This window comes from Oscarella lobularis, chromosome 18 (assembly GCF_947507565.1).
Source record: "Oscarella lobularis chromosome 18, ooOscLobu1.1, whole genome shotgun sequence".
In the NCBI taxonomy this organism is placed as follows: Eukaryota; Metazoa; Porifera; class Homoscleromorpha; order Homosclerophorida; family Oscarellidae; genus Oscarella; species Oscarella lobularis.
Window position 1 is genome coordinate 1,228,369 of NC_089192.1, and position 20,711 is coordinate 1,249,079.

The window sequence follows — 20,711 nt, forward strand, 5'->3', positions numbered from 1 at the left end:
ACGCGTCGTGCGGCGGAACGGCCTGTCCCGCCTTGAAGGAGACGCGAAAGAAATCGGGGGGTTGCTGTTGTCCCCAAGACTGCCAGTTCACGTGGGGCAGTTGGACGGCGTGCGGCAAATCGTGCGGAGGAATTGGAGAAGGGGACATTCCTTGTCTAGTAAGGAGACGTTTTGTCATCAATGCGCTTTTTCTAAAAGCTGGTCTACTTGTAGGCGGGTCAGTGGTCGTTCTACGGACAATGCCAAGCGAATGATGGAGTGTGAAAGGGAGAGAATTAGAAATGTTTTTTTGTTCCCAAAGTTAATAATGGGATTCACGAACGATGCGTGTTTTTTGAAAGCAGTTCGATGAGCATCATGATGAAGATGCTGATGTTAAGACAAATTAAGTCTGTGCTGCGATTAGCGTAAGCACAGTCCAGTCCACCTGCAGCAGCCAACATGCAAACTCTATTCATTAGCATAAGACACTGGGTTCTAAAATATTTTGTAGTTGGTATAGGCAAAACGGAATGACTAGCTAGGAATAATTTTTACAGTCCTGGTATGCTGGTACTTTTTGCCTGCAATTCTCTACGAATGCCACCGCAATGGTAGGAGACATTCAAAGAATTTTTCAGATTCCGCTTTATTCAACGGAAGAGAAGATGAGCGAGAGAAAACCGATCATTGGAAAATCCTTGTTCCGAAGTAGACGAGACTGACGAGGCTTGTTAAAAAAATCATAACTGATTAGCTGTGTGTGTTTTTCCTGCATTAGGTAAAATAGTTGATTATGATTGTAAGTCATGGGCATGGGTGTTCCGCATGCGCAGCGTTTTCTCGATGGAGACTCGTCGTTCGCGCTTGCAGCCCTAAACAATCAAGGACTTGAGAGCAGCAGTAAACAAAAGGAGTGAATCTCAGCTGTCACGTGATGTCCTTTGTTCGGAATGTTCGCCGACGAACCAACGCCCTTGGGACGAACAAGGAAGCCTTAGCACAACGTACACACGCGAGTGAGCAGGGTATTTTAAAAGCGTGGGAGGCCGAGGGAGGGTTCGAGACCAACGGCAGCGTCTGTTCGCGTAAGCAACGCGAGGAACGCGTTTCAGTGTACTGTAGCGTACAGTACTGTCTTCTCTGGCGCGTCGCGATGTCGTATGGATACCTACTCATGGCGTTCTTCTCTTTGTTTAGGGCAACACGTTCTCGTGACTCTCTCGTGACCAATCGACGCATTGACGGCGACGTCTATCCACCCAGCGTCGCGTTACGAACATAGCCGAACGAATCTGTCTTACTGTATCAGGAGAAATGCAAGCGAGGACGAATATTCGGACCCGTTCGACGTGAAGAGACAAGGTGAGAGGGGGAGAGGGAAAGATAAGGGCGAGACGTTCATATTCATATCAAACACGGGGGCTCCGGACGGAGTGGCAAACACGAGAGGAAAAGGGAGTCTTCCTACTGTATAACCTCTAGAAAGAGGGATTGAAGATACAGTTGAATTATCTAGCATGTTGAGCTAATTAGTCCTAGCTGAAACGCGATGGGTACGTCGCTTTATAGCCCGTGTGGGACGTCGATCCAGTGTTTGCGTGGGGAGCATGCCTTATCTTCTTTTATTTACGGCCTCTCATTCCATTGCGCCGCTCTCGCGTGACCGGCCTCACTTTGCGCATTTTGATTGGCCGACGGCACACCGACAGATAGATAGGGTATAGCCCCGTTCCATTTTCGGCAGACGTCGTCGACGAGGCGAGCAGACATGATCGGTCGCACGACGCTCGTCTTTTTCGTTCCACTTCTTCTCGTCCTGTTGCTTCCGAACGACGTCGACGGCTGGTGGTGGAGTCGTCGACGACGTCCGCCGCCGCCGCCGCCGCCGCCCTGTACCGTGAGCGACTGGAATTGGTCCGATTGGGGAAAATGCAGTTGTCCTAAAAGAGCGTTGATTGGAACGCGAAGTCGTCTTCCACTACTAATAGTAACTGGCAGCTGTTCGGGCAACTTGCCTAAGCTCCAAACAGAAGACTGCACTATTGAGTAAGAGTGCGACACTCTGGCGTCTCATGGAGAGTCGCGCTACCTGGCACGGGTGGGAGTCACATTGATTAAACGAAACCGAATTTGCATTTCTTAAACATTATCGCTTCCGTTATAAGAAAAGGAGGATTTAAATAATTAATTATGCATTTTTCGTTATTAGCTGCGTGTTGAGCAAGTGGGGTGACTGGTCGTTGTGCAGCACGACGTGCGGTCCGGGCAGCAAGACTCGAAAGCGCACCATCGTCACCCGGGCGATGTGCGGCGGATCGTGCAACAATAGAAACGACGTCGATTCGTGCGAGATAGCGTGCTGCAAGGAAAACTGCATCGTGGGCGATTGGTCGACGTGGACGCCGGCGAGCGTTGCGTGCGGAACGACGGTCGATCAGTCGCGCGAGCGCAAGATCGTCTTTGACGCGTCGTGCGGCGGAACGGCCTGTCCCGCGTTGAAGGAGACGCAGAAGATATCGGGTCCCTGCTGTCCCCAGGACTGCCAGTTCACGTGGGGCAGATGGACGGCGTGCGACAATTCGTGCGGAAAGGGTAAGCGAACGCGGAAGGCGACTGCGACGGCGGATCCCGCTTGCGGTGGGAAAGCTTGTCCGACGGACGACCAAAAGGAAGACTGCGTTGGAGCAGTGAACGTCGATTGTCAAGTGAAAAGTTGATTTGTTCTAAGAAAATATCTTTTATTTATTTATTTGTAGGTGGGTCAGTGGTCCGCGTACGGAAACTGTCAACCGAACGACGGCGTGTGCGGTCCGGGTACGAAGACTCGAACTCGCCGAGTGATCGTCGCGCGGCAGTGCAAAGGCAGCGCCTGTCCTGCGTTTTTCGAATCGACGTCGTGCAGCACGTGCTGTCCCGTCGATTGCGTCGTAGGCGCTTGGGGCGCTTGGGGCGCCTGTTCTTCGAAGGACTGCAATTTGGGGAAGAGGTAAGAGGCTTTGTATTGTATGTCGCTTTAAGTGCATGCAATAGATGGTCTTTATAGACTTTAGAGTCTCTTATCTGAGCGGAGCCGTTCTCTGTCGTTTTAGTACTCGCTCTCGGACTGAGACGACTTCGCCCAGTTGCGGCGGCAATCAGTGTCCCGTTCTTTCTGAATCGAAAGATTGCACGGGATTACAGAAGCTCGACTGCGTCATGGGCTCGTGGTCGTCGTGGACGTTGTGCGACAATCGATGCGGAGACGGTCACAAGAAACGCACTCGCGGCGTAACGCAATCAAGTCAGTGCGGGGGATCGCCTTGCGATTCGCCTGAAGAATCGATGCCGTGTACGTCACATGTCGACAATAGAGATTGCACGGTTCGAAATCAATAGCGTTTAATTGATTTTATTATTTTTCTGTTTTGATTTCCGGTAGGTTGGGACGTGGGGCGACTGGGGTTCGTGCTCGACCCAGTGCGCCGTCGGCACGCGGGAGCGCTCTCGAACGGTCGTCGACACGCAACGATGTCTGGGACAAGCGTGCCCCGCCCTGAAGGTCAATCATTGCCCCTTTGCAAAGATTAACGTTTTCAATTGTCCCTCTATAGGAAACGGAGAAGTGCGGTTCGAAGAACGGCGGCTGCGCGCATCAGTGCAACAGCGGCACGTGCTCGTGCAACAGCGGCTTTCTCTTGAACTCGGACGGCGCGACGTGTCGTCGACGCGATTGCGGCGCGCCGTCGGCGACCTACTGTCCGAGCGGCACGACGCACGGCACCACGTGCAAGTATCCGACGTTCTCGTGCAACGACGGGACGACGTACGAGAAATCGTGTTCCGTCGACTGTCCGGACGGCTACGTCGAGCCGAACGGAGTCACGACAATTGCGTGCCAAGCGTCGGGAATCTGGAAGCCCTACGATACGATTTGGTGTTCGCGGATCAACAAACCACCAACAAAGGTAACAAAGATCCTAACTTAACTAATTCTTCTTCTCATTTTTTTTTCTTAGATTTATCTTTCGTCTTATTCCGTAATGGAAAACAAACCCGCGGGCACCGTCATTGGCGTTCTGACGACGACGGATCCGAATCCGAGCGACACGCACACGTACACTCTTTTGGACAGTGCTAGCGGAAGAGCGAGAATAAAAGGAGACCAACTTCTGCTCAACTACCGTCCCGATTACGAAAGTCGCATTAAAAGGTGAGAAGCATTTGGCCATTATATAGACTCTATTTCATTTGCATGTTTTATTTATTGTATTCAGTTTTACCGTGAACATTCGCAGTACCGACAATAAGGGTCTCACGAATGACGCTCCCTTTACCATTACGATCCTAGACGAGAACGAGACTCCGACTCGAATAAGCGTAAATATATCCGTATTCATCGTACTCGATTTAATGAATTCATCTGACGTTTAGCTGTCGAATACGTACGTGAACGAAAACAGCGACACCGGCACGGTCGTAGGAGATTTCACGACGACCGATCCCGATCAGGGGCAAACGCACACGGTGACAATTCTCCGGGACGCGGGCGGCCGTTTTCGAGTCAAGGGAAATCAACTTCAAGTTGCCAAGTCCAACTCCAAGTGCCTCGCGAACGGTGGAAGCGATTGCTGGCTCGACTACGAGGGAAGGAGAACGTATACGATTAGAGTGAGAAGCACCGACAACGGTTCGCCGGCGAAATACGTCGACTGGTCGTTTCCCGTTCGTTTACGTGACGTCAACGATCAGCCGAGAAATCTTCGTCTGTCCGGCTACGTTTTGAGGGAAAATGCTCTCGCTGGAACGCTGATAGGAACACTGTCGGCTTCTAACGAAGACGCGGGCGAAACGCTGACGTACGAGCTGACCAATGACGCCGGCGGTCGATTTGAGATCAAAACCAATCAAGTCGTTCGAGCCAAAGCCGGGTCCATTAACTATGAAGCGACGACGAGCTATGCGATCGAGGCTCGCGTCAAGGACAACGGGAAGCCGTCGATGAGCACGTCGAAGACGTTCACGATCGAGATTTTGAATGTAAACGAGCCACCCTTCAGCATGACGTTTACGTCGACAGGCGGCCAGCAGTCGTTCGCTAATAACGCGCCGAAGATAGACGAGAACTCGGCCAAAGGAACGACTGTGGGAACGTTGATTGCCTACGATCCGGACGCGCTTCAGAAACTTATAATGGGACTCGACGACTCGGCGGGAAACCGATTTTCGTTGAAAACGAGCGCGTTGTCGTGCACGTCCGTCAATGTCAATGTAAGAATCGATAATTAATCGACATAATTAATCAATTAAGTAATTAAATTATAATTAATTAAATTATTTAATTAATTCCTTCGTTTAGAATTTAAAGACGAAATGCACCGTTCCGGTGCTCGTCGACGGGACGCTCGATTACGAAGCAAATTCTCAGCTTACGATTGTGGTTCGAGCGACCGATAACGGAAATTTATTCAACACATTTAAATTCACCGTGACAATCGTCAACGTCAACGATCGGCCGAGCGACGTCGTCCTGTCGAGCGCGAGCGTCGACGAGAACGATAACGACGCGAACGTCGGCTCGTTCACGACGATCGACGACGATTCGGGCGACTCGTTCACGTACGCGTTGACGGACACGGCGGGCGGTCGTTTCTATCTCGACGGCGTGACGCTCAAGACGACGGCGAAGGCGAACTTGAACTACGAAGTTCAAGCAAAATACACGATCGCCGTACGATCGACCGACTCGGGATCCCTGTCGCGTGATAAACAGTTCGTTGTTACGGTAACGGACGTGAACGAGAAGCCCGGTGCCGTCGCTCTTTCGCCGAACAGCGTCGTGGAGAACAGCGCTAAGGGCACCGTTGTCGGCACGCTTTCCGCTAACGATCCGGACAATTTGAAATCGTCTCGTCAGACGCTGTCTTACTCCCTCATTGACAGTGCCGGTGGTCGGTTTGAGGTCGTCAACGGTCAAGTCAAGGTGGCCTTGCCGAATGCGCGTTGTCTCTCTCTCGGCGGTGCCGAGTGCAAGATCAACTACGAGGTGGCGCGATCGCATCAGATCACCGTGCGTGTGACCGACAACGGTAGCCCGCCCATGCATCGCGATACGAGTCTGACTGTGGTCGTGGGCAACGCGAACGATCAGCCTCGCGATCTCACTCTGGACAATATCAAGGTGACGGAAAATGATCCAGCCGGCACGCTCGTCGGGACGTTGAGTGCGACGGACGAAGACGCCGGTCAGAGTTTGACGTATGAACTGTCAGATGACGACGGAGGACGATTCAAGTTGGATGGAAGACGGCTGTTGAAAGCGAAACCGAGCGACTACGAGACAAGCAAGTCGCACAGCGTAACGGTGAAAGTGACGGATAACGGATCGCCAGCCAAATCGGTAAGCAATTGTTTTTTTATTAGTATTCTCGTCCTAAGGTTTGCTTTTTTGTTAGATGACGAAAAAATTCACTATTGAGGTTTTGAACGTGATAGAACCGCCTGTCTCTATACACTTCAAAGACACGGGAGGCCAGTTGACTTTCAAAGACGATTCGCCGAAAGTGAACGAGAATAGCGCGTTGAATACGATCGTTGGAATCGTGGAAGCGCGCGATCAAGAAGCAGGAGCGCTGAAATTTTCACTCGACGACAGCGCTGGAGGTCTATTCAAACTGGCCACACCAGCTACGTGTACAACTTCAGTGAGATAGAATGCATACGCAAAAGATAGCTCTAATAATAATGTGTTTAGGGAAGCACGGTTTGTTCGACAAAAGTTCTCGTCGCCGGGACTCTTAATTACGAAAGTAGAGGAAGTCAACAAATAGTTGTCCGTGCTACGGACAATACCGGACTTTTTGTCGTCGCTAAGTTTACAATTAGCGTCGTCGACGTGAACGACAAGCCAAAGGCGAGACATTACTCTCAAATCGTCACAGATTTTAATTAATTAATTAATTAATTAATTACCTATTATAGGGTATATCTCTCTCATCGAATCAAGTTGCCGAGAACACGAAGGATGCTCTTGTCGGCGATTTTGTCACAATCGACGACGATTCGTCGCAAACGCACTCGTACGCTCTCATTAGCAACCCTGGAGGTCAGTTTGTCATCGTCGGAAACACCCTTCGCGTCTCCAAGTCGGCCACGTTGGACTACGAGACGGCAACGCAGTACACGATCGTCGTTCGATCGACCGATAACGGGTCGCCGACTAAAAGCATTGACAAGAGTTTCGACATTCAGATTTTGAACGTCAACGAGGCGCCGACCGCCATAGCGTTATCGGGGGATTCCGTGGCTGAGAACAGTAACAGGGGCACGGCAATCGGCTCCTTCACGACTACCGATCAGGATAAGGGGCAATCGCACGTATTGTCTTTGCTCGACGATGCGGGGGGTCGTTTTCTTATCAAAGGGGTTCAACTTCAAGTCGCCAAGTCAAACTCCAAGTGCCTTTCGAACGGCGGGAAAGACTGCTGGCTCAATTCCGAGGAGAAGAGCTCGTACACGATCAAGGTTCGCAGCTCGGACAACGGTTCGCCTAAGAAGTACTTGGACAAAACATTCACTATTCGAATACTGAATGTTAACGATCAGCCGAGAGATCTTCAACTGTCGGGCTTTACTCTCAAAGAAAAGTCTCCGGCTAGCACGGTCATAGGAACGCTGTCCGCTTCGGACGAAGACGTCGGCCAAAGGCTGACGTTTCAATTAACGAAGAATGCTGGCGGTCGTTTCGTCATCATTAGCAATAACCAGGTGGCGAGAGGAAAGTCGGGCTCTATTGACTACGAAGCGGCGACCAGCTATGATATTGAAGTTCAGGTGAAAGATGACGGGAATCCGTCGATGAGCGCATCCAAAAAATTCACAATTCAAATTTTGAATGTGAACGAGCAGCCCGTGAGCGTAACGTTTACGTCGACGGGAGGCCAACAGAAGTTTTTGAACGATGCTCCGGCTGTTTCCGAAAATTCCGTCAAGGGAACGAGAGTCGGAACGTTGGTTGCGTACGATGCTGATGCGAAAGAGACGCTCGCCTTCAGTTTGGATGATTCGGCCGGAGGACTGTTTGCATTGCAAACAAGCGCTTTGTCGTGCGAATCAGTTAATGTCAATGTAAGAAAGCAAAACACCTAACGTATATAGAGTTCAATTAACCCCTTGATTATCTGATTCCCAAGTTTAGTACTAAGTGACTTAAAACTGAGTTAATAGGCCAAATGAATAGCTTTGAAGTGACGAGGCATTTTTCTTTCATAGAATTTGAAAACGAAGTGCACAATACCCATCATTGTGGGCGGAGGACTGCTCGATTACGAGAGCAGCGTTCAGCACGCGATCATCGTTCGCGTGACCGACGATCAGAATCTCGTCATAACGAAAAAATTCACGATAAAAATTCTCGACGTCAATGATCAACCTAGCGACGTCCTCTTGTCCGGCACGACCGTGAAGGAAAATCTGAACGACGCGACAGTAGGCAGTTTCACGACAGTCGACGACGATCCAGCGGATACGTTCAAGTACACTCTAACGCAAACAGCAGGCGGTCGTTTTTACCTCGACGGCACCACGCTCAAGACAACGGCAAAGGCGAACCTCAATTACGAACTTCAAACAAAATACACGATTGTCGTACGATCAACCGATTCGGGATCTCTTTCATTCGACAAACAATTCGTTATCACGGTCGAGGACGTGAACGAAGAGCCCAGCGACGCGACGATATCTCGAAACAGCGTCGTGGAGAACAGCGCTAAAGGCACGGTTGTTGGCACACTTTCCGCTAACGATCCGGACAACTTGAAATCATCTCGTCAAACGCTGACTTATTCGATCGTCGACAGTGCCGGCGGTCGGTTTGAGGTCGTCAACGGCGAAGTCAAGGTGGCCATCTCCAATGCGCGCTGTCTCGCTCTCGGCGGAGCCGAGTGCAAGATCAACTACGAAGCGGCGCGATCGCATCAGATCACCGTGCGTGCGACCGACAACGGTAGTCCGCCTAGGCATCACGATACGCGTCTGACTGTGGTCGTGGGAAACGCGAACGATCAGCCTCGCTATCTCACTCTGGACAATTTCAAGGTGAAGGAGAACGAGCTCGCCGGCACGCTCGTTGGGACGTTGAGTGCAACGGACGAAGACGTCGGTCAGAGTTTGACGTATCAACTGACGGATGACGACGGAGGGCGATTCAAGTTGGATGGAAGACGCCTGCTGAAAGCGAAACCGAGCGACTACGAAACGAGCAAGTCGCACAGCGTAACGGTGAAAGTGACGGACAACGGATCGCCAGCGAAATCAGTAAGCAACCCCGTTGTATTAAGGTCCAGTCTCTAAGGTTTGCTTTTTTGTTAGATGACGAAAGTATTTACAATCGAGGTGCTGAATGTAAAAGAGCCGCCTGTGTCCATACATTTCAAAGACACGGGAGGCCAGTTGACTTTCAAGGACGATTCGCCGAAAGTGAACGAGAATAGCGCGTCAAAGACGGTCGTCGGAATCGTAGAAGCGCGCGACCAAGATCCAGGAGCGCTGAAATTTTCTCTCGACGACAGCGCTGGAAATCTATTTGAACTTACTACACCAGCCACGTGCACGACATCGGTGAGAAAACGTGTGCACACATCCATGGAGTTCATTCTATAGATGTGTTTAGGGGATTACTGTTTGCTCAACGAAAGTTCTCGTTGCCGGTAATCTTGATTACGAAAGTAAAGGAAGCCATCGTATAATTGTCCGCGCCACGGACAATACCGGACTTTTTGTCGCCGTTCGCTTTACCATTAGCGTCGTCGACGTGAACGACGTACCCGAGGCAAGAGAACACCAATAGTCGTCGATTTAGATGTATTAATTATTGAACCTATTTTACAGGACATCATTCTTTCGACGATGCGAATTGCCGAGAATACGAGAGATGCTCTTGTCGGCGATTTTCTTACAATCGACGACGATTCGTCGCAAAGTCACACGTACGTTCTCGTCAACGGCGGCGCCGGTGGTCGATTCGTCATCGTCGGAAACACCCTTCGCGTCTCCAAGTCGGCTACTTTAGACTACGAGACGGCAACGCAGTACACGATCGTCGTTCGATCGACCGACAACGGGACGCCGACTAGAAGCATTCAGAAGAGTTTCGTTATTCAGATTTTGAACGTTAATGAGCCGCCAACAGCTATGGCATTATCGGGAGACTCCGTTGACGAGAACAGTGACAAGGGTACGCCAATTGGCTCCTTTACGACTAGCGATCCAGACAAGGGGCAATCGCACGTATTTTCTTTACTCGATGATGCTGGAGGTCGTTTTCTCATCAAAGGAACTCAACTTCAAGTCGCCAAGTCCAATGCCAAGTGCCTTTCGAACGGTGGCAAAGACTGCTGGCTTAATTATGAGGAGAAGACTTCGTACTCGATCAAGGTTCGCTGTTCGGACAACGGTTCTCCTACGAAGTATCTGGACAAATTATTCACTATTCGAATACTGAATGTCAATGATCAGCCGAGAGATCTTCAACTGTCCGGCTTTACTCTCAAAGAAAATTCTCCGGCTAACACCGTCATAGGAACGCTGTCCGCTTCGAACGAAGACGTTGGCGAAACGTTGACGTTCGAATTGACGAACGATGCTGGCGGTCTTTTCGTCATCATCAATAAAAACCAAGTGGCGAGAGGAACGTCCGGCTCTATTGACTACGAAGCGACGACGAGCTACGCGATCGTAGCTCGCGTGAAAGACGACGGGAAGCCGTCGATGAGCGATTCCGAACCGTTCACTATTGAAATTGTGAATGTGAACGAGCCGCCTCTTAATGTGGCGTTCACGTCGACGAACGGCCAGCAACTGTTCTTGAAAGATGCGCCGACTGTTGACGAGAACACCGCCAAAGGGACTCGAGTTGGAACTTTGGTTGCTTACGATGCAGATGCGAAGGAGATGCTCGCCTTCAGTTTGGATGATTCGGCGGGAGGACGGTTTTCGCTAGAAATGAGCGCCTTGCTGTGCACTCCAGTTAATGTGAACGTAAGAAAAACATCTACGCTGCTGTCTCGAGCATTAGACGCGTCTATTATCCGAACCCAATCGATAGAACAGGCGTGTTTTATGAGCACTTCTTTCCAAGAGCGGAAAGTGTGATGTTCTGACATTGAGTAGTATCAGTAGCAATAGCATACTTTTGACATTAGCAAATGGGTTCGGATAATCGATGGTATTTCTACACTCTTACGTTTTTCTTTCGTAGAATTTGAAAACGAAGTGCACGATACCGGTCATTGTTAGCGGAGCGCTCGATTACGAGAGCGACACTCAGCACCAAATTATCGTTCGCGTGACCGACGATCAGAATCTCGTCAACACGACGAAGTTCACTATAAAAGTTCTCGACGTCAATGATCGCCCTAGCGACGTCCTCTTGTCCGGAACGACTGTCAAGGAAAACCTGAACGACGCGACAGTAGGCAGTTTCTCGACAATCGACGACGATTCAGCAGATACGTTCAGGTACACTCTAACGCAAACAGCAGGCGGTCGTTTTTACCTCGACGGCACCACGCTCAAGACAACGGCAAACGCCAACCTCAATTACGAAGTTCAAACACAATACAGGATCGTCGTACGATCGACGGACTCAGGATCCCTTTCATACGAGAAACAATTCGTTATCACTGTCGAGGACGTGAACGAGAAGCCCGGCGTGGTGAAGATTTCGAAAAATGTCGTGATGGAAAACAGCGCTAAGGGCACGGTCGTCGGAACGCTATCCGTCACGGATCCCGACAATCTGAAGTCGACGCGTCAAACGTTGGTTTATTCGATGATTAACAGTGCCGGCGGTCGATTTGAGATCGTCAACGGCGAAGTCAAGGTGGCCTTGTCGAATGCACGTTGTCTCGCTCGCGGCGGGTCTGAGTGCAAGATGAACTACGAAGTGGCGCAATCGCATCTAGTTGTCGTGCGCGCGACCGATAACGGTAGTCCGCCCATGCATCGGGATACGACCCTGACAGTGCTCGTGAAGAACGCCAACGATCAACCGCGCGATCTTAGTCTGAGCAATTTTAAAGTGAAGGAAAATGAGCCGGTCGACACGTTGGTTGGAACGCTTAGCGCCACGGACGAAGACGTCGGGCAAAGTTTGACGTATCAACTGACCGATGACGACGGCGGCCGATTCAAGTTGAACGGACGAGACATATTAAAGGCAAAGTCAGCCGACTACGAAACGAGCAAATCTCACAAAATAACGGTGAAAGTGACGGATAATGGTTCGCCAGCAAAATCGGTATGAATAATAACTGGATTCTTATAATTATAATTATGCTTTCATTAGATGACGAAAGTGTTTACGATCGAAGTATTGAACGTTAAAGAACCGCCGGTTTCCATTCACTTTAAAAGCGTGGGCGGTCAATTGAACTTTCCCGACGACTCGCCTAAAGTGAACGAGAACACCGCATTGAAAACGACCGTTGGAATCGTCGAAGCGCGCGACCAGGAACCGGGACCGCTGACATTTTCCTTGGACGACAGTGCGGGAAATCTCTTCGAACTGGCGACACCGGCCACGTGTACGACGACCTCGGTAAGAACGCAGATAGGTAGCAAATACTTCCAAGTAACAACTAAACTTTGTATATATAGGGAGGTACGGTTTGTTCCACGAAGATTCTCGTTGCCGGCAGTTTGGATTACGAAGAGGAGGACAAACATCAAATCATTGTTCGCGCAACGGACAACGCTACACTTTTCAAAGTCGTCAACTTCACTATCGTCATCGTCGACGTCAACGATAAACCAGACGTGAGCACACCGTATAGCTCCTCCTCTTTTCCGTGAAAAGGGGAGGGGCTAGTAAAGACTTTCCAAAAAATTGACGGGACTTCTTATAGGACATCGATTTGACGTCACCGGAAATCGACGAGAATTCGAACGACGCTCTCGTCGGCGATCTCGTCACCGTTGACGACGATTCGTCGCAGACGCACGCGTACGCTCTTCTCGACGACGCCGGCGGCCGATTCGTGCTCGTCAACGGCCAAATTCGCACGTCGAAAGCGGCTAATCTAAACTACGAAACGGCGACGACGCACACGATCGTCGTCCGGTCGACCGACAACGGATCGCCGGCTCTGTCCGTCACGAAGAGCTTCGTGATTCGAGTGATCGACGTGAACGAATTGCCTACCTTTATTCGTTTAGCCGACAACGGTGTTCCGGAGAACAGCGGCGCGGGAACGAGAGTCGGGTCTCTGTCAACCAGCGACCCAGATAACCTCAGAACCACGCGCCAAAGCTTCAACTACACGATCATCGACGATGCCGAAGGACGATTCAAGTTGAAAGGCGACGAAGTGCAGGTGGCGTCATCAAACGTTCGCTGCTTGGCTGACGGCGGTGACGAGTGCGTTTTGAACTTCGAAAATGCGACCGAACATCGAATCGTCATTCGCGTCGTCGATAGCGGATCGCCGCCGCTTTCGCTCGACTACGCGCTGGCGATACGCGTCACAGACGCAAATGATCGTCCAAGAGGAGTCGCGTTGTCTAATTGGAAAGTTTTTGAGAATTCTCCACCCGGTTACGTCGTCGGAACGCTTTCCGCGGCCGACGAGGATACGGCGCAGACGCTCGCGTTTTCGCTGATTGACGACGACGGCGGACGGTTTATCGTCAATGGGAGTCGATTAGAAATAGCGATTTCTCCCGATTATGAGATGAGAAAGACGCATCGGGTCACCGTTCGAGTTCAAGACAACGGAAATCCATCTTTGTCTGTAAGGCTAAACTTAATTATTTTTTTTATTTTTTTGGGGGACGTTTTTTCTTATAGATATCTCGAAATTTTACCATCGACGTTCTCGATGTCGGTGAGGCCCCCTTTCGGGTCAACGTCACCGACGACGACGGTCAGCTGTCGTTCAACGACGACGAGCCTCGAGTCGAGGAGAATTCGCCTCGGGGAACGTCAATCGGAAAAATCGTCTTTTACGACTACGACGAGAACGATGTGATGACAGTGCGACTCGACGACGATGCATTGGGACGATTCTCAACGGGATTAGTCACGTGCCAGAACTCAACAAATATACCAGTATTGATAAATTAATAATTATACGTATATTTAGTAATTAAGGGGTGTACGTATTTTCATTTTCACAGGGAGTCAATACGATGTGCTGGGCAATGCTGACTGTCGCCGGAGACCTCGACTTCGAGGACGACGTCGAGCACGACGTCATCGTTCGCGTAACCGATTCCAAAGGCTACGTATTGCTTCGTCGTTACACGATCGAAATCGTCGACGTCAACGACGTTCCGCACGTGAGAGAAGAACATCGCGATTAATTAACGATCCCTAATTTACGTTTTTTTCTCTCGCGCGTAGGACGTTAGTCTCAACGAAAGCGACGTCGACGAGAATTCGAATGACGCCTTTATCGGATGTTGGACGACGGACGACGAGGATCCGTCGCACAATCACACCTACGTTTTGGTTGACGATGCCGGCGGACGCTTCGTCGTTAAGGGCAACTGCATGTTTACGTCGTCTCGCGCGAACTTGAATTTTGAAGTGAGAAACGAGTACAACGTCACTGTTCGATCGACCGACGACGGCTCGCCGCCGCTGTTTCGCGACGAGTCGTTTCTGATTACGGTTCACGATGTAAACGAGCGGCCTTCGCATATCTTAGTTTCTAATTTGACCGTAAGGGGAGAACGTATTCAGTTTCTTTATCTCGTATGTACATGTATTTGTTACAGATACGTGAACATTCTCCCGTGAGCGCCGGTATTGGCGTTGTGACCGTGATTGATCCGGATAACTTGGGTCCACGTGGCGTATGGCAGAGTCACATTTGCTTTGCCGTTAGAGATGCTGAAGGACGATTTACTGTAGAAAACAATACCTTACAGGTAATACGTAAAGTAATAGCTAATTAGAACAGTTGTAATATTGTCTGTTTTTTTTTCTGTCAGGTTGGCGTTTCCGATCTGGATTACGAGCGCAACTCGTCGTGGTCGATTGTATTGCGTTGCCGAGACAGCGGCGACCCGTCACTATCCAGCGACCAGGAGTTCATAGTACACGTCTTGAACATCAACGAACGCCCAGAAGATATCAAACTAACCGGCGGTACTGCGAAAGAAAACGAACCGCCTGGACAAACCGTAGCTACCTTCGACACAGTCGATCCAGACAACGAAGTCAAATCAGTACAGGTATAGAGCAGTTTAATTAATTAATTAATTAATTAATTAATTGCTCTTTTATATTCTAGTACTTCAACTATTCGCTCGAGGGCGTTCTACCGGTCGACTATCCCTTCATCGTTATTGGCAACCAACTGATAACGAATCGACGTCTGGACTTCGAAGCGAATCCTGTCTGGAAGGCGATTGTTCGCTCGACGGACAGCGGCGGACTTTACATGACCAAGACGTTCCAAATCGATGTATTGAACGCTAACGATCGTCCGAGCGGCGTTCGCTTGAGCGGACTCGGTTCGGTGCCGGAGAACAGCGTCAACGGAACGTTCGTCGGGCAGCTGTTCGCCGAAGACGAAGACGCGGGGGAAAATCACACGTTTCGCATTAATGTTGGCGAATCCGGTAAGGCGGGTGCCATTTTTCGAGTCAACAGTTCGACCGGCGTCGTATCCGTGATGAATGGAACGGCGCTCGACTACGAGGCTGTCAGGCAATACGTTCTCGAAGTCGTGGCTACCGATTCGGGAGGGTTGTCTGTCGTTGTCGACGTGACGATCAATGTTACGGACGTCAACGAGGCTCCTACGAATATATATTTGGGCAATAGTCAGGTAAGGCCTTAGTTCAAATGAAAAGGCATTCTAACGCGTCTATTTCATAGATTCCTGAAAATAGTATCAGAGGGTCTGTGATTGGGCCGTTGTCGGTGGAAGATCCCGATAACAAGAACTCGAATAGGCAGAATCATACGTGCACTCTTTTGACGTATTCGGACACGTTTGAAGTCAGTACATATTCAATATGTATACTGTACGTCATAACCGTTATTTGCTTTCACAGATCATCGATGGATTAACGTTAGTCGTTGGCGACGGTCACCTCAATTACGAAGAGAAACGAAACTATTCTGTCGAGGTATATGTGTCCCCCACGCGTCCTTGTATCGAATTTCATCGCAACGTTTTGCAGATTCGTTGCTTTGACGACGGCAACCCCGTCCTTTACCGCGACAAGCTCTTTTACGTACTTATAATCGACCTGAACGAGTCGCCGACGCCGGCTCGACTTCTCGTCGATACCGTCGGCGAGAATCTATCGCGCGGAAGTCTCGTCGGTTCGGTCGTCTCGTTCGATCCGGACAATGAGTTTTATAGACGGCAGTCTCTGAGTTTTATTCTCGACAACCGCGAATCTGCTCCGTTCGTTCTCAACGGCTCCGGTCTGTTCACGACTGCCGTACTCGATTTCGAGAAGGAGTCGTCGTACGTTTTGACTGTGACTGTTGTCGATAGCGGCTCGCCGCCTATCAGCGTTTCCAGCAACGTTACCGTTTACGTCATTGATGTGAACGATCAGCCAACCGATGTCATATTTGTTAGCAACGGAGTCAAGGAAAATTCTCCCGGAGACACTGTCGTGGGTTTTCTAAAGACGATAGACGAAGACGTAGGCCAGAATTACACATACACTTTTGGAAGAGTGACAAGTAGGAAAAAAATCACGTTGTATTATTGAAGAATTGACATTCGTGTTTAGGTCGCTTTTACATCGATGGAAATATTGTCAAAGTCGCCAGCGGAGCAAATCTAAACTACGAAGAAGAGAGCAGAATTTTAATCAACGTCACATCGAATGACAGCGGACGTCCGTCCCTCAGCTACTCGGTACGCCTCTCTCCTTCTCCCCATAGGACTTTCTCGTAAAATCGTTTCTCTACAGAACGATATCATCATTGTTGTTGTCAACGTAAACGAGCCGCCGACTGGAATCATGTCCTACCGCAAAGACAAAATCAACGAGATGAGTCCGTCCGGAACGTTCGTCGCGAATTTGACGGTAATCGATCTGGACGCGAATCAGGATCACTTCTGTCGTCTGCTAAACGGATCCGAGTATTTTACCGTCGTCAACGACGACGGAGAGACGTCGACGTTGATCGTTGCCGACGGGGCCGTCATCGACTACGAGAAGACGCCGTCTATTCGAGTCGTGGTGCGCTGCAGCGACGACGGAATTCCGTCGCTCAGTCTCGATCATTCATTCGTCGTCGACGTCGTCGACGTCAATGATCCGGTTACCGGAATCGTTTTGACTGGACTGACGTCGCTGGCTGAGAACTTGGTTGTTGGTGCCGTCGTAGGAACGCTGTCGCCCGTGGACGAGGATCGTGGCCAAACGTACTACTTCAATTTGACTGGTTATTTAGCCAATGCTTTCACGGTAAGTCAGTCTCTTGGAGCGTATGTAGCAGGGGAGCGTTAGCATTGAACCACACCTACGCACTCTCATGGCATCGTTCTATAGTGATCGACTATGAAGGCCCGCACCTACTCAGTCAGTCTGGCACCCTCGCGCTCCCCTCCTAGAGCCAAGCTACTGCTGGAATACAAATAACCGCGACTAAGAGAGACTTTTTTCTTTTATTTTAGATCGACAATGCTAATCGTGAGCTTATCGTTGCTCGGCCTATTCGCTTCGATTTCGAGAGTCTCGATCATCCGGTTGTCAGCGTGACCGTCAACGTGTTCGATGACGGCGATCCGCCGTCGACGTTCAGCCGAACGTTCTTCTTCAACGTCACAAACGTGAACGAACCGCCGGCGAATGTCACCATCGCGGGCGGAAATACGGAAATAGGCGAGAACGTTCGTCCGGGCGATCCCATCGGCGTTGTGACGTCCCAGAACCCGGAAAACGACGACAACTCCGAAATATCCTACGAACTCATCTCAGTTAACGGCGTGAAAGGCTCCAAGGACTTCTACTTGGTCGTCACGAATTCGTCCGAGACGGTTCTTTATCTAAACCGAAGTCTCGACTACACGGACGTGTCGACGTTCGCGCTCGAGATTCTCGCCACGGATGGCGACGATCCGCCGGCGTCGGCCTTTTTGACGCTCTCCATCGACGTGAAGCGAACGGATCCGTGCGCGACGGGGCGCGCGCGTTGTCGCGCGAACGCGTCCTGTCGTCGTCTGAGTCCGACTACGAGCACGTGCGCGTGCGATCTCGGCTTCAGCGACCGCGGAAACGGCGGTGTCTGTGCACCCATCGATGAGTGCGCGATTGAAATCGATTGGAACGCGACGTCGGCGTCGACGCGCCGCCACTGGGAGCCGACGGCGAAAGTGTGCAACTTCGGCACGTGTCGAGACGGGATTAATAATTTCACGTGCATTTGCGATGCTGGATACACCGGATCGGACTGCAGCGAAAACATCGACGAATGCGAGTCGAATCCGTGCGGAAACGGCGGTATTTGCGTGGACGGAGTCGACGCTTTCGAATGCCAGTGCTCGGATGGCTACGAAGGTCCCTACTGCACGAATATCGACGATTGCGCGTCGTCGCCGTGCGTGCGCGGCACGTGCGTCGACGGCATCGACGATTACGTCTGCACGTGCCCCGTCAACTACATCGGTGACGTTTGCTCGTTTTCAGCGACGTCATGCAACGATGACGGCACGTGCCCGACCCAGACGACCTGCGTGCCGACGATAAGCGCTTCGACCGACTTCCTTTGCGTTCCGAACGGGCAGATCGTTAGCGTTTCGTTTCCGTCGAACGCGAGTGTGGATGGAACCGAGTTTCAGCGTCACTGGGAACGCTGGGTGAAGGAGAATCTCAACATATCCGTTTCTTCTGTCTATATAGTCGGTTCCTATCGCATCAGTGACTCGACGACGGATATTCATTTTGTCGTACTTGTCGGCAATGAACCGGTGCCCGTCACCGAAGTTCAACTCGCTCTTTGCAACATCGAGCCAAACCGGTTTAAGATACCGTACGAAATGAGTGCAGAGGTGTGTTCTGCTCTGACTCCTACCTGGATTCCGCCGTCGACCAATTATCTGATCGGCGGAGGCGGCGGTTCTGAGGATACTTGGATTATTGTTATCGCCTTAATAGGCGTAGCAATTGCTTTGCTGGTCATCATTTCAGGTATTGTCTACGTGCGAAGTTTGCAGCGAAAACGTCGTCGCTATCGTGCCGAGGCGCTGTTTCCGTCGGACAGCGACGACTTCAGTAGCCTCTCTTCGCCGTTTTCGTCGGTGGCCGCCAGTCCACTTGGCGGGCGAGAGGAAGGGGTTTATAATCCTTTGTACGAGTCGAATGACGACGTTCGGGATTCGGGTCAATTCTCCTGTCCGAATCCGTTGTATTCGAATCCTCTCTATTCGGATGGTGTCGTCACGAATCCCATCTACAGCGACGACAATGAAATGCTAGCTAATCCTGTTTATGATTCAGCTGGCGATGCGAATAACGGCGATGAACCCCTCTACGCGGAACCGAGGGACGTCTCGCAATAAAGGTCGATTGTTTCTGTCAAAATTCAGTTCTATTTCCTTTTTTATCCGTCTTATTTATCTGTCTTATCAGTCTTATATGGGTCATGGTCTATGTGTTCTGACACAATCCTACTTCAAGTTTTTCGTTGTGTATTATATATATATACTATTTTTTTCTTACGCGCCAGAGCTAGCACGCATGCCCATATTCGTTTCCTCCATCAGTTCTTTTTCGTAGGCTTTTGCTCGCGTTTGCGACGGTTGTTCTTCACGGTAAGTGAAAAGTGGCCTCGAATAAGTCCGATCTGAAGCGCGATGACCGTAGGGAGCCCTGGAACCCCTTTCCTTCCGCACAAGTCGCCGGCGCGGCGGAGAACGTCTCATTCCACCGCAACTCGGTCGCGTTTTTTTAGCGAGAGTGCTCAGAGATCAGACGCGTGCACGAGTAATCATTCGCATGCGCAGCGTCGCCCACGTATCTAAGCAAAAGGTGACGATATGTCATGAAAATGGTTGTCAATCTTGACCGATGAAAATGCACAGTTCAATTTACCGTAGACGTCTTCTATGGTAAATTGAATTGCGCATTTTAATCTTTCCTTTATGCACGGGTTCTTCCCTTAGACTATAAGTCAAGGAGAGTTCCTGAGAAAAATAAAAAGACAGACAACCCATTGGTAACATTTGCTGTGGAGGAGTCCAATTGTAGGCAAGGCATGTATCGATAAGATTATTTGTTTCAAAGCCCCAGTTGTACTATCAGTATCAGACGCGTTTGCTAAATCAAACTGTTTTCCAGATCAGGTAATTTCCGGGAACCGATCAAGCAAGTTCAAGGAAACTGACTAATAAGATGCGTGTAGTCGAATACCAGATCACGGCTCATCTTTTTATTCAAAAACAACTGTGACCAGGGCCTTCACCAACTTGGATGCAAATTGACAAAGAAAATAACTTTTATAGATTAAGTCTTTTAGATATAGATTTAGTACTCGTACTGTTTTGGTGGGCGCATATTACAGCATAGACACGCGTGGGGCTCTGGCAAGAGCTTCACTTGAAACTTGGTCTGAGAGACCGAGTTTCTAGAGTCGAGCTTCGTCGCGTTCTCTCCATAGCTAGGATCGCATGATAAACAAGTAGATGCATCATGTTCAAATTTTATTTAATAAAGTCCCGGATGTACAAAATTAAAACGAACAGAGTTTCCCCCTCTCCTCCATCCGCCCCCTCACC

The 20,711-nt window shown here is 50.2% G+C and overlaps 1 protein-coding gene and 1 long non-coding RNA gene across 5 annotated transcripts; both read left to right on the forward strand.

Moving 5' to 3' along the window:
• The first annotated feature begins 45 nt into the window (after positions 1 to 45).
• On the forward strand, positions 46 to 19,658 carry LOC136198108 (protocadherin Fat 4-like). 4 transcript variants are annotated; one of them, XM_065988023.1, is made up of 35 exons: positions 46 to 158; positions 214 to 1,067; positions 1,180 to 1,344; positions 2,192 to 2,687; positions 2,739 to 2,968; positions 3,072 to 3,342; positions 3,401 to 3,520; positions 3,573 to 3,926; positions 3,978 to 4,171; positions 4,236 to 4,338; positions 4,393 to 5,229; positions 5,318 to 6,358; positions 6,414 to 6,662; positions 6,713 to 6,871; positions 6,940 to 8,085; positions 8,230 to 9,273; positions 9,328 to 9,576; positions 9,629 to 9,787; positions 9,847 to 10,995; positions 11,216 to 12,256; positions 12,305 to 12,556; positions 12,616 to 12,774; positions 12,864 to 13,748; positions 13,805 to 14,065; positions 14,134 to 14,295; positions 14,360 to 14,680; positions 14,737 to 14,889; positions 14,953 to 15,195; positions 15,255 to 15,794; positions 15,845 to 15,967; positions 16,024 to 16,098; positions 16,153 to 16,669; positions 16,720 to 16,847; positions 16,903 to 17,403; positions 17,613 to 19,658. In XM_065988023.1, exons 4-35 carry the CDS (start codon positions 2,286 to 2,288, stop codon positions 19,494 to 19,496), a joined length of 14,952 nt encoding a protein of 4,983 aa, XP_065844095.1. In that variant the 5' UTR covers positions 46 to 158; positions 214 to 1,067; positions 1,180 to 1,344; positions 2,192 to 2,285; the 3' UTR covers positions 19,497 to 19,658. The 4 variants fall into 4 exon arrangements, with proteins under 4 accessions (XP_065844095.1, XP_065844094.1, XP_065844096.1 ...); XM_065988022.1 differs by having other exon boundaries at positions 214 to 998; XM_065988024.1 differs by having other exon boundaries at positions 214 to 986.
• A 21-nt stretch (positions 19,659 to 19,679) lies between these two features.
• LOC136198113 (uncharacterized) lies at positions 19,680 to 20,496 on the forward strand. Its single transcript, XR_010672668.1, has 3 exons — positions 19,680 to 19,748; positions 19,801 to 20,045; positions 20,100 to 20,496. It is a non-coding gene; the product is annotated as an uncharacterized lncRNA (long non-coding RNA).
• Positions 20,497 to 20,711: the final 215 nt, after the last annotated feature.